Consider the following 14,084-nt stretch of genomic DNA (forward strand, 5'->3'; position numbering starts at 1 on the left):
GTGAATACAGAAAGACATGCTGGTTAAAACTTAATGGTACTAGACATACAAATTGAATTTGTGCGTATACGGGTATGTTGTGCCTGCAAAACAAGAGCGCTGTTCAGGTTCACAGTCCATCGATATAAATTACAAGACAATATCATTCTTCATGACGTTGCTTTTACTTCCCCCACCCTCCGCTGAAGTAACGTGCATCAACAGCGGCCAAGTCCGCGGCGCAAAAGTTCGCTAGGGGCGCTGCCGTCGGTGTTCGGTTCGGCTCTGATGAGCAGGGAGTCGAGGGAGTGTCCACGATTTGGTTCTGTGGTGCGGTGGACGGATTTTCCGAAGATTTGTGTTTTAATCGAGTGCTCGAAAGGAAAATACGAGGGTGCGCCCTCTTGCGAAATAAGCCAAGCCTGTGCCCATCAGCTCATCCTCCGGTAAGTCGCGCGAAAGACGGTGCGTCCCCGTTGCTCCCGTGACAGCGATCCAAAACTTTTCGAATGCACCGAGCTTTTGCACGGAAAAAGAAAGTAACCTATGAGGCTTAGCTTCGCCATGTTGCGATCGGCGACGCCCAAACGCCTTGCTCTCGCTAAAAATTTTCGTTCGCGATCATCCCATTTCGCCTAAAAAATGGTCGATAATTCCTGTCTCCGTCGACCTCGTCCGGAGCGGAGGGTTGGCCAAACCGGAGAGCAGCGTCCTCTCCGTGCTGCGGAGCTACGGACGCTGTCCCGTCACTATGGCCGGTTCGGAACGAAATTAGTAAACATTGCAAGCCGATTGAACATAGGCGGTCCGTTTGACAGCCTACACTTTGGCCACATTCGAGTTCCGCGTGTGTTTGGGCGCGTCTGCGAGCTCTCTGGCGTACGATTGGAGGCAGCGAGCTTTATTGCAAGCGATACGCACTCCGCTACCTGTTTGATCGCGCACATTCCTCAGAGAGAGCCGGGCGGTATGTGCCGCGAACGGGCGGAGGCGCAGGCGACCAGTTTCCCAGCGTGTGTTGTCCGTTGGCGCGTCATCAGCGATTCGAATCACACTCTCGCTGTTGGCCTGCGGTTTTTCGTTACCGACCGCGCTCGGCGTTACTACGATCGCTGCCGCATCAAGATCTTGCGCGCGCATGGCATGTTGCGGTGAGGTGGTGACCCAGAGCTGCCCAGAGGCGTGGCAAAAGCCAGCTTTCGCTTGTTTGTCCGCCTGTAGCCCGGGGGCAGGGACCGTGCCAAGGAAAAAAAAAAGGGGGTCGGGGGGCGCGGCCGTTCAATTTGCGCTCGTCTCAGAAAGTAGAGAAGCGTCTTATTGCGATGTTTTGACCTGCGACGGATGGCGTCGTCCGCGGTGGCTGTGACGCGCCGATAATCGTCTTATCTGCCGCTTGCGTAAACGAGCGCGTCCGTCGATTATTTTATTGCGCGATGGAGCGTGAAAGCGGTTGCGGGCGTTGGACGCGAGACACGATTTCCGTTTGCTGCGCGGGAAGATCGGAATGTCAAGCACTGAAACGCACATGGCAGTGCAAGGTTTCGGAATGCCTCGTTGCGAAGCAGAAGAGCGGTGTTGCGCGCATTTGTGGCGAAACTGTTTTGCAAGAGCCTGACCTCAAATCTGCTGCGTTTGGTATTGTGTAAAAAAAAACGGTGGGACGAGAAAAAAAAGCGAGAAATGAAGCAACATCTGCAGACGCAATAGCGCGTACCGCTTGCACTCTTGGACGCTTGATGGAAAGCTGCGTTTTGACGCATCCGCACAGGCTTCTTCGCGCAGTGTTGTTCATGTGTTCGGACCTAGGATTACTCCTGTGACGATGCCGCATATCAGTAAACGGTTCTGTTGTCTAATGGCGATATGATTGCATTTGGCAACAAGCGTCACACGTATTGTCAACACATTATGTGCATATATCCCTTTGCTTATTCCGTTTGTGTGCTTATAATAGCGAGCAACTGTAAATTAAAGCAGCAAAAAAAAAATTGTTGAGTACGCATACAACTATGCGTATGCCATCTTCATTTTCATTGCACATGCATTCTACATTTCCTCAGTATGTTGAACACAACAATCGTGGTGAACTCAAGGACATGTGCTGTAGCTAAAAGAGTGAAAGTTTTCTTTTGTACTTCGTGTGTGGTAATATCAATCAATCAGTCAATCAAATAAAGCTTTTGTGTGTCTGCTTACGAGAAGGTTGATGTGTGATAGACGGGCTGCTTCTGGTTCTTCAGAGCCCATGCAGTGATATCCTCCTTACTGTTACATTTTTGCAGCACTTAAGAGGTTTTGTTCCCATGGCCTTGCGAGGAAATTATCAGCAAGGTTCTACTGCATTGGCGCATTTACATTATCACTTGAATGTACATGAGGAAGATTTTTACCATGGAGGGAGTCTGGAAACAAGCACTTAGAATTGCTAGTCATCATTTTCAAATCTATAACTGTTGCAGACAAATCCTAGCTGGTTAGTTTGCACCCGGCAGTAAGTAAGGATGAAAATGAGCAACCAGCATTTTTTCCATTCTGTAAGACATAAACAAGGTGCTGAAATAAATGACAGTTTTGGAAAGAGAAACCACAGCTTAATTATTAAGTAGTCTGAACTTTTGTACTTGTACATTTTACTGCTAAGTGGGTCTCGGAAACACACAATCCCATGGGGGCTGGTATTTCTACGACTCGAGAAAAACTGCCATGATAGGACAGCATTTTTTGAACATTCACCATAAGATGCCATTTTTCTCCAACCACAGTTAAAACATTTTAGGTGTACCATGTCAGAAAACTAGTTCATTAATGCTATCTCAACGGGCATTACTGGTGTCTTGAGCAAAGGGAAGGTGCTCATCATCAGTGTGACTGTTATACAGTTTCTGCCCAGGCCTCTTTGCTTATTTCTATTGCTGAAGAAATTTTTTTTTTTGGTTTGGTCTCGCAATAAGTTGATGTCAAAGTTCACGGAACTTGCACCATTGCTGGCACACCGTTGAATTGGGAAGATTTGAGATAAAATGATCCACTGAAGGTTGTTTCACAGCTGCACACCAGTTTCTTGGATGCTGCTGTAGTGTGTCAAGGTGTACCTTTGCAAATTGTTTGCCTCGCCCACATTTTTCTCGTCGCCCATCATTCATCCTCTGCCTCATTTGCTCACCGAGTCCTTTCTTGCTCTTTTTCTGTGTCCGTCCTTGAAAAATTATTGTTCCTCTCGAAGCAGAAGTGTCTCTTGGCCAGGTGCTCCATGAAGTTTCTCGCAAAGTTCATAGCAGAATCCAAAGTACTTTAGCAAACAGAATTCAACACCTGTCTCTGCAGTCTGTGGCGTTGATGCTGGCAAATGTCTGAACCATCGTGCCCTTTCATCTGGACCATCTTCATCTATCCCTAGGTGTCCAGAAGAGATGCTCATTTCTTAAGTTGGATATTCTCCCATGCTTCATCTGAATTCCTGCAGAGTTCCCCCCTATGCATAGATTCCTGGCAAGCACTTTTTCTGCGCATATAGGCACTGCAGATGCTAGAGTCTGCATAATGACTGTTGCTACAAAAGAAACTCGATGTGATTGTTCAGTTTCTGTGGTGTTACGCTTGTAAGCACGACTTTACGGGCTTGAGTGACATAACTTAATGTCTAGGGGAATGTGAAAATACTCTCGCTCTTGGTCTTAGGTGCATGGTAAAGAATCCCGGGTGGTTAAAATTCAACTGAATGGAAACACTTGACCAGTTTGACGTATTCTTTGAGAGCTCTACTTTCCTCTATATCACAATGCTAGGTTATTTATTAAAAGAAAAAAATGGAGGTCGAATTTGTATATAAATTTTTACGCTGAAACCCCAGCACCAGTACGCCAGTCTGATATCACTGCTTTCAAAGTATTTTATCATATTTCGGCTGTGTTGGCTCAGTAAAAGTTTCCGAAACTTGCCATGTTCAATCTTCAGCTCCTTCAGAACACAATGTAGTTAGTTTTTTTTCTGACAAACAATTAACAACGGTCAAAATCCAAGGCGTCGAGGTAAGCTGGTGTGAAAACTTCAAGGGGTCATTGCCACCCATCTTTCATTTTTGCCTCTTTTCTGGTTTACCAAGCCTCTTTTCACAATAAGAGTGACTTTTTTGGCATGGTTGAAGGCTAATTTACTAGTACAGCTTCAAGTAATTTTTCTCCTTAGTGTTCTTTTAAATAACCCAGGTTCTTCAAAAAAATCTGGGCCTGCTTCCCCACCATGGCAACTCTGTCATAGTGTGTGTGTTGCTTTGGGACACTCAAACCCAGATTAGACTAGGATAGTGACAGAGGAATGCTGGGAGAGCCCATGTTATGCTGTGCTTTCTTGGTATCACATTCTCCTCCCTTCACTGGGCATTGGCTTCTGTAGGGAGCGAGGGCTCCAGAGTGATAAGATAAAGCTTGTTCAAGTGCCTGCTGTTTGTACTCATATTCCTAGGACACACAATGAATTTTAGATAAGGTCTTTACGGCAAGGATCAGGTGGAGGCGTTGGTGTATCTGCTTGACCTGGTGTGCGTTGTGTCGGGCTGAAAACAAGTTGATGTCACTCGTATCCTCAGCCTGCTGAGAGAAGTTTATTGACCTCATACTGTTTGAACTGTAGCTGGAATTTTATGCGTGAAATGCGGTAGTGTGCTTTTAGAGGGTGTTGTATAGGATTTGGTCATTAGTGTTTCAAAGCATCAAATCTCTTCACTTACAAGGTCATGAATAAAAATGTTCTTTAATTGCTTTGTTGTTGTTGCGGCGCAACAGTGAGGTGGCGCACTGATGTCCTACCAAGAAATCACAATGAAAAATGAATATTATACCTGTTGGCCAAAAGTAATTTAGTGCCTAAATTGGTGTTTGCTAGTGACAGGAAATGCATAAATAACGGCAGTCTATTAGGGCAAGGTGTGTTATGTGCACATAGCTGTAATGTGTTTAACTAATGCATGGCTGTGTTGCTTTGAGGGACTCTTTTTGTTTGCTATCTCCAAAGTTTTGATTTGTAAAGCAAAATGAAATGGTGCATTTCATTTCTAGTGATATTGCAGAACAAAGAATTTTTCATAATAAATTTGAGGGTGCTTTGGTGGCTACTGGCTTTTGCTGTGGGGTGTTGAACCTTTTACTGGTCGCACTGTAAGTGTGTATGCTGGTAAATATAGGGCCTTGCAGAAAGGGTTTCTATGTTTTACCTGATATTGGTTTTGTTCACTGCGTTGCTAAAATGATGCTGTTATGACGAGGATGTTTGGTAATCTAGTCCCATACAGTAGCACTAGCATAGTGATTGAGCAGTAAGAACACTGTATAGTAAGTGCTTTGCAGACATTTCACGTCACAGCTGAATACTGAAACAACTAGGAAGGGCTTTATAGAAAGAAGTTACCGCAGTTGTTGCTTGTAGGAGATAAAAAGGCATTGTATGTCACAGCAGCGTGGACGGATCTCTTTTCAGCAAATCGGAAAGAAAGCGTAGAATGTGACGAAAACAGATGACCCACTTTTTCACACACACACAAAAATTTCAGCTGGTGTGTTCCATTGGCAAGTAGGCAATATTTGCTTTGGCAAGTTTGGAGGACATCACATCTTGTCTGGCTTGGCACTGCTGTACATGTTGATGCCATGATACAATCAGGCTGCACTATTCAGAATAATCTATAAGAGCAGTTAGCAAAAGGAGTTGTAGCACACCCATGCTCTTTGCACACAGGCACAGAAAAGAGAAAGAGAGAGAAAAATATTGATTTTTTTCCAACACTTCAACTGCATCACCTTTCTGTATACAGCTGGGGATTATGAAGGTGCTAGTGGTGAAGTGTACTGAGGTGCTGCTTTAATATAGAGTATATGCGGGCTATATAAGGTGTGGCCAGAGCACTGGCTGGGTGTCATGTGGTGTCTTCATCCAAGTTTCGCAGGTACTGGTGGTAATTGCCAGCATAATGAAGTAAGTGTTTATGCAACATTACTACTCCTAGACTGGGCAGTGGGACTTATGAATTGCGATAAATGTATTCGGATTCAATTTTATCGTAAACTACATCTTTTCTTGGCACGAAACAAGCATTACCAGGTTTCTGGAATCATATTTAAACAGTCCACGTCGACTTAGTATTTGCCTTTAGTGTCCCTTTAAAGAAAGAAAAAAAGCTTGTACCTATTAGCTGCAGTAAGTTACCTGGAAATGGGTTAGAAGTGCTTCCAGGGACGGCTGTGAATGAAGGGAGAATAAAAAGTCTTCTCCTTTAGCTTAGAAATTGTTTGTATCCAGGGGGAGTATGCTTGGGAAGCAGATGTTGCTACGGGGCTTCAGGCTATGCACGAGTGCACAAGGAAATTAAGTGCAGTGTCGTGTTCTTCGCAAGTTCATCAGTGCTTGCTGACGTGTAACCCTTGTTTTCATTTGCAGACGGGCCATCTGAGCCATGGCTGAGGAGAAGGAGTCGCCTGAGGAGAATGGTCCCGCGGAGTCGAGCCCATCGAGCAAGTCTCGACGGTCAGGGATCCTGCGTGCCCGCTCAACAGCTGCCTGCCGCGTCCACCTGTTGGATGGCTCAGACTACGAATGCCAGCTAGATGTGAGTGTGTCAATATGTGCTTTATTTACCAAAGTACACTGTGTGCAGAGCGCCACATTTGTGCACTTGTGAAAATGACCTTGGAAAACTTGACTATAACAAGGCAATACAGTTATGGCAAATTAGTATTCTGTGCTAAAGAAAAAGAGCACAGAACAAAGGTAATCTTTGTTACGTTGAAGTTAATTTACGCTCTGCTTCCTTTGTTTGCTGTTATGATAGATTATAGATTGACCGTGAGTAAGGAAGGGACCTTGTTGAGAGACGCGATGCCTTCATTGCAGTGTTTTCTTCAGCACATGTACATGTGTGAAAAGAGTAGGTTAGGCAGGGAAGAACGATGACCTTATTTGTGTACTGTACTACCTGCAAACGCAGAATAGTCTTTGCTATAGCACATGTGCTTCACGTTTGTCCTCATGGAAAAAGCCATAGTTAAAGAGTGTAGGTGCGCTAAGTCTTAAATAAATAGTAGCACCAGGTATACATGACTCTTTGTGCTAAACCGCCGGCTTGTCCGTGCTCAAATCTTGCACTGAGGCAGCATTTTGCAGTAAGTTTAGTTTTATACCATGTTTGCAAGCAATAATTGCCCTGTCTCTAGTAGGCATCATCTGCTGCGACGCCACTCAATACATGTCAATTCCACTGCAATGGAATGGTGGCTCCACCTGTCATCACTACAGTGAACCTTGTACTTTCACCATAGCCAAGACAGGTGGCGCTATTGTTCTATTGCAGTGAAATTGACATGTTTTGAACAGAGTTTGGCCAGACATGTACTTCGGATTTATTACAGAAGTAATGCCTGCAGATGTGGTATTAAACCAAACTCACTGCAAATGCTACTTCCATGCCCAATTTGAGCGTGAACGAACTAGTGCTTTAAAGGGGGAGTGATGTGTACATGGCACATTCATTTCTGCAATACTCAGTATATACTGTATTATTGTTTAAACATGATATTTTAAAAATTCACCGACAATTCCCCTATGCGAAATCAGAACACAGCTCTACATGTGTTTTCATTTAGCGGTATGTTGGCTGGCGCGGGCAGTCTGTCTCATGAAGCATGTTGCAAATGGAGCAAAGTGGGGTGCGACTGCCTCACTAACCTAGACATCGCAAGACCAGCGCATGGGTGATGTGTGGGCGCGATTCACAACAGCCGCTGCCAACAGACCTCTCAGATGATCTGCACTACTCTGGCGCTATATTTCATAGCCATCGTAGCCGCACTACGCTTTTCTTCACTCTTTCGCCATACCCTCCTGCGTTTTCCTCCTCATGTCTTTCATCCCCACTGCACCCTTCGTTAGCTTTCATCTTTCGCTGTGCTCGTTCGCTCGGTTATGCCGATGCCAATGCTCGCCGCAGGAATGGGCGCCTAAGCGCTGCGCTATAAAACTTTAGAATGCATATCTGTGTTTATGCTACTCTTAATGTCCTCTCATAGTGATGTTGGCAATGCTGGGGAAATAGATGAACACAGAACAATAAAGATGGGATGATGTTCTCTACATCTTTCAGCATCCTTTATATGTTGCTCTGTGTCACCACAACAAACAATATCTATTTCACTCAGCCTTAGTCCTCTATGTCATATTGTGAAGCAGTATCATGATGCCAAGCAATAACTTGCAGGATGTAATTTTACAAAGAAATCTCTACGTAAATATAGCTGTATGGCATGTTGAGGTCATAACAGTTTTGCTCTGCAGCCACTCCCATGTCAACTCCATTGAAAATCTGGAATTGTGTGCAGAATGTGACTGATTGCTTGCTCCTTGAATTGTGTTTTATTTTGGTTCAACTTGTTTTTTAGTGGCGATTATGCTTCCATTACATCTTTTGGGGCAGCTTCGCTGACACCTTCCTTTGAAAAAGTGACTGAAATATCTTTCATCAGAGAAAAAGGGGGACGGAAGTATTCCAAGTTTGTTGCTTATTCCATCCTGAAAAAGTACCCCTGTTGCCATGTTTGTTGTTATTGCACTGTGAACAGGGAGCATTGCTTTCCATGTAGCAACTATATAATGCGACCTTGTTCCACATTGTGCAGTACCTGAGTGTTGATTTGCCCTGGTTCTTTTCATGTTCGCCAGTCTTTCCTTTGTTGGTCGGAATGGATTTTGTTTTATATGCAGTTGAACCTTGTTACAATGAAGATGAAGCCAACACAAAAGTACCTTTATAAATACAAAAATTTGTTGTTACAAGCATATATATTTGTTATATGGTGATACATGCTGCACCAACGTATTTATTTACTTTGTTGTATCTGATAGTTTGTTATATCTGGTGTTTGTTGTATTAAGGCACGACTGTATTGCTGGTTTGAATCATAAAGCAGAAATTCGAGCTAGGTGGTTATCCATGATTATTTAATAGCGGTGCGTAGAACAAGGGACGAATGTAGAAGGGATACATAGCTCTGCTTTGCATGTGTCTTTTGTGTTCGTCCTCCTTTTACATGCTGTCGTTAGATGATTTTGGACTGTGGGTTTCATTTTGTCGAAGGTAATGTGTACATATGTTCATTTTTGCTGTGCAGCGCAAAGCCCGTGGAGAACAACTCTTTGATCGCGTGTGCGAGTACCTGAACTTGCTTGAGCGGGATTACTTTGGCCTCACCTACAGAGATCATGAGAATACGAGGGTGAGTTAAACAGCACATTCTGGTTCCTTATAGTTCATTATCTGGATAATCTATAAAGGAACTGCTACTTTGCTTTGTTTTACTATTCCTTTAAGCTTTGTGTTCTTTGTTCAGTCATCTAAGCGCTATGCACTTAAGTTCATACTTTCTAAAACAGCATGGCTCACTCAATGATTATGCTAAGTGGAATACTAATGTATTTAGAGGTTAAGGATAGTTATATCAGAATTGTTGCTTGCTGTATGGCTTCAGGTGAATGGATATGACTTCTACTACTGAGATTAACCTGTGCATTTGCGATAGCTGACTAAAGTGTGCAATCCTGACAGTTAATTAGAATAAGTTTGGTAATTGGCTAATTCAATATTCCAAATGTGTGCGTAATGTCAGCCTCTTCAAGTAATGCATATGAGGAGTTAAAATTGTGCCATCTGCGATCAATGTTTCTAAAGGAACTGTTCAAAATAGAAACAAACTAAGATGTTATATTATAATTTTAATATCGCCACAGTGTATATGAAGGTATGACTGAATTAGCAACAATGTTTTGAGTGAATGCAGCCATACCAATGAGTTCTGAACGTCATTTGGATGACCACTTGTACATGAGAAAACAGACATTCTCCCACAGCACTGTGGTTTTTGCCATTGCAGTAGAGAAAAAGAATTGAAGCATGGTTCAAGAAAATGGCACCATTGTCTTTCCTAGTGTATGTAAACTTGCCATGGCTATGATTTAAAACACGGCCGCCTACGTTCCCGCCTAGGGCATCCTGCTCACTCGTACAAGCACTTTGCTCATAGGTGAGGTGTTCTTACTCCTATGTTGCATCAAGGTTGAAGAAAAACTGTTTGCAATTGTTTTCCGCATTTCTTCATCGACTTGAGTGGTACCCTGCCTATCTTTTTTAATTGAGATGAGCTACTCGGTCCAGCAGGTGATGATAATGGAATAAAATTAAAACAAAATGAGCTTATTCGTTATTTGAGCCCTGGGCTACCTTGCCCTGTCCACAATTTCTTAATGTGTTTTGCTACCAAGCGAGGCGTTACAGAGCTTCTACTACTGCAAATAGCTGGTGAGCGCACATACAGATTGCTGCTGAGCTACTATTGCTTCAGGACCAACAGACTGCTCATTTGCATAATTTATTGCTCCCTTATTCAGTGTCTGCAATGTCACTGGTAAGTGAGACTTTCATCAGAACTGCAGGCTTGGTGTTTGGCCCGTGTTTCGCTGAATTAGCCCTGCAGTGCTGCATTTATTTTGCACTCTACAACACATGTGTGGCCTTTATTTCCTTTCGTTTTTTTGCTCTGTTCAGAACTGGGTGAACTTGGAAAAGAGTCTCTCAAAGCAGATGAAACGTAAGTAAAGCTTAGTAAAGTGGAGTGTTGTTATTTCTTTTGTATTGTTTAATTTTTGCGGCATGGTAATTTTATCTCACTCCATGTAGGTCGGCCCTGGGAGATGTCTTTTGAGGTGAAGTTTTACCCTCCTGACCCGTCACAGCTGCAAGAGGACATTACGAGGTGGGCCCAGCAGCTTCAGCTGACTACCATTGTGTTGACGAGTATTTGCTGTTAATTCCCAGTTTTGTCACCGTTTTAATTGAGCACTTAAGGTGCGTAAAACTAGCTTCATTGAGTGGTTAGGGATTCGGCCCTCATTAAGGAGAAGCAGATGATTCTGTGTTGTTGTCCAATCACAACTTACACGCATATTATTTTGTGGCATTGAAGGGTCGATGACCTGCATTTGTTCCAGATGTAATGCAAAGTACTGTATGGTAATTATGGGGAAAAAGGCATTGAATTCATGTGAATACAACTAATGAAGCACTGCAAACAATTCAGAGATAATGTTGTTGTTAAAAGGGCTTATACCCCTGTCACACTGGGCGTTTTAATGTCATTCGAACTGAATGGCATTAGCACCGAATGACTTCCGCAATCGAATGAGTTCGAGAAACTCATTGGGCTTCGCACTCGAAGCGAATGTGTACTCTCAACCCCAGAAACAAAGCAAAACAGGACAGAGCATTTGCAAATCGAAAACTGTACTCGTATAGAAATAATAGGTTTGCATGTCTTAATGGACTTGTTATTTTAAAGAGACAAAATCTGTGCGGCAGGCTGTCACAAAATGTTGTTACTCTCCGGCTCGGTAGCCTCTGGCTGCCGCCCATGCCACCACCACTCTGCTCGTCGGCCATAGAATGTCTAATCACTTCCTCTGATTGTTACGCCTTGCTCGTAATACAAAGTATGTAGCAACTAATCGCTTCAGCTCCTGCAACTTAGCGTCGTCGTCCAGCGTCGCCATGTTGGCCATTTTGTTTGTTTTCAATTTATCGGCTACTCAGGTGGCTAAGGCTTGTTTTGGCTTATAGTGGCCACATAGTCATTTTTAAAATAGAACAACTTTTTTATACGCATTACTAAAATATTTTTTTCAGTGAAGTGACGTCCCAAAAATATATTTAAATGTATGGATTGCTTATGCGAGCATTTTACATCTACCTTGTTCTACTTTAGTTGCCACGTTTTTTTTTTTTTTCCCGGAATGATCGCCGTTGATATCGCCACCGAATGACATTAATTTTTCGAGTGTAGCACCTCTGCAGGCGAATGACATTAAAACTCCCAGTATGACAGGGGTATTAGGCAGCCGAAAAAATTTGACAGATGACAGTGCCTGTAGAATTTGCTTGCCTATTGTCCTAGCACAGATACTTCTGTGTGCAAATGTATTTCTTATATTTGTGTAGTAGCAAGTTGCAAACCACTTTATGCCAAACCTTGATGTAATGAGCTCTGGTACCCCGACTGAAGGTTCCGATCGGCACCTATACATTTCTATTGGCCCAAACTTTATTTTGATCCTAAATTCAGCCTTCGCTGAATAATGTGAACATCACTGGTCAGCACGCATGGACCTGACACTAGTGGTGACCCCAGTTGGGACCCGTCTAGCTGCAGGGTCTGTTTTGGCGGAGCATGGAGGACAGTGAATACATTGAATGCATGCCACTCCTGTTGAAAACGCATATTTTCTGCCTGCCGTAGGAAGAATAAGTGAAAATGGTGGCGCACAATGAGTGATTACAGTATTTATTGTAAGATGTTCCTTCCTTTTCTTTATATATAAAAATGTGCTGAAACGTAAGTTTTCAAGAGGAAATGCGCTCTTTTTTATGATTTTATTTGCGTGAAGTGGGCTACACAGCTGTTTCAACATAGGCCATATCAAAAACTCTATCACCATGTTTAAAAGACTTGAATACTTTGGACTTGAAAATCAAATTGGATTATTTTGACAAACTGACATCTTATTCAAATTCGAGACAGGGATATATGTATTTGTGCACTGCTAGTTATTATCAGAGTTCAGCATCTAATCAGCCACTCGAGCTGCCAACTGGCTACAAGGGTTTCCTTATGTGGCCACTTGCAGGTACCAGCTCTGCCTACAGATACGGGACGACATCCTGTCCGGAAAGTGAGTACATGAGGCGGCACATTTTGTGTGCTGGCGCTGACCCTTTTGATCGGTAGCAGTTGACTCATAAGCAATTGACTTGTCATGTACAAAACCACTGCATTGGTTTTGTGAGGTCTCAAATGTGCTCTTAGGACAAAGGAACAAAACAGAGTAGGGGAAACAAACCCAAGGGCATTTATTGTGCCTTCTATACAGTAAGCCAGCCAGTCGAGTTACATCTAATGGAACCTGCCAGTTGGCATTGAGGAAATCCGACTCACCTCAGCATGATATTGAGAGAATATGTTCGCCCCGTGCCGGACGCCGAGACTCTTTGATTTTCGGAGTTCTGGCAGCCCGCTGGCAGCCAGATGGCAGCCAGCTAGTTCAGGTGCTGATAGGAAGTCACGTGGGCTGGGATCCCAAGACAACCCAAAGCGGCCCGAAGTTTGCAACATTGAATGCTGGGATGGCTGGCCGTGGGATAAAGGCGTACGCTCGCCGTGGTCAGCCCGTTTGTGTGTTGCCAGCTTGAAAATATATATAGTTGCATTTGGGAATACAATAAATTTTGCGAGATATTGCGCGACTCGGCACAGGACGCACACGGGACACCTCACTTTGTACAGCGCAACGGCCTCCGACGCATCGATGCCAAAACGCGTGATTGCACGTAAGTGATAGCGAAAGCAATCGTTCGAGGATGCCTGCTCACAGCGATCACATCAGCCATCAGTAGCATTGATCAGTTAGCATATTGTCATCATTTGACAAGATACGAAAAAGCAGGACATCGGGTACGTCTTATACGCATTAAATTTCGTGCCGACAGGCTTGAATTTGATTTTAGAAAGTTTGTTTTAGCTGATGGCGTTCCTCTTCTGCTCCTGTGCTGAAGGAGCTGGGGCTGCGGTTGGCGCATGAAAGTGCACGCTGCCTGCGACTAGCGAATAGTTTCACACGAGAAGTAGTATTGGTCAATCATGAGAGCAACAAGCTAATGTGCGTGTGGCCATCACCCAACCAGTGCATTCCTTTAACATTAATGGCCTATGGTTAGAACACAGTAGTTTTGAGCTGCCTACCCAAGCATACGACGGAGAGATGGAGTGAACATGGGCTAGCTGTGACACCTTCGCTAACTGCAGAAAAAGGAAATATCGCCACATATACACGAGAGATGTGAAAATAGATACCGCCAGAGAAAGAGGAAACTGAAAGGGCGCTACAACTTGTGTGAAACACGATGCAGATAGCATGAACGCATGATCAAGAATGCGGCGAATTTTTCACGGCTGGGGAGAAGCCGTCACGGGACACACACACAAACAAAAGCTTCAGTTGGTTTGCTGCCGCTTGTATGG

General features: G+C 43.8%; 1 protein-coding gene across 3 annotated transcripts in view; it reads left to right on the plus strand.

The window, feature by feature from the left end:
* The first annotated feature begins 242 nt into the window (after window positions 1-242).
* cora (erythrocyte membrane protein band 4.1 like coracle) overlaps window positions 243-14,084 on the plus strand; it is a 58,963-nt gene continuing 45,121 nt past the window's right edge. For 2 of the 3 annotated variants that reach the window (XM_075668880.1, XM_075668882.1), the window contains exons 1-6: window positions 244-425; window positions 6,409-6,577; window positions 9,132-9,236; window positions 10,562-10,604; window positions 10,694-10,769; window positions 12,694-12,738. In XM_075668880.1, coding sequence (XP_075524995.1) covers window positions 6,425-6,577; window positions 9,132-9,236; window positions 10,562-10,604; window positions 10,694-10,769; window positions 12,694-12,738 — 422 coding nt within the window. In that variant the 5' untranslated portion in view covers window positions 244-425; window positions 6,409-6,424. Of the gene's footprint in view, window positions 426-6,408; window positions 6,578-9,131; window positions 9,237-10,561; window positions 10,605-10,693; window positions 10,770-12,693; window positions 12,739-14,084 lie in introns of all 3 variants that reach the window. The other variant, XM_075668881.1, reaches the window with a different exon arrangement.

This window comes from Dermacentor variabilis, chromosome 9, assembly GCF_050947875.1.
Source record: "Dermacentor variabilis isolate Ectoservices chromosome 9, ASM5094787v1, whole genome shotgun sequence".
NCBI classification, from domain to species: Eukaryota; Metazoa; Arthropoda; class Arachnida; order Ixodida; family Ixodidae; genus Dermacentor; species Dermacentor variabilis.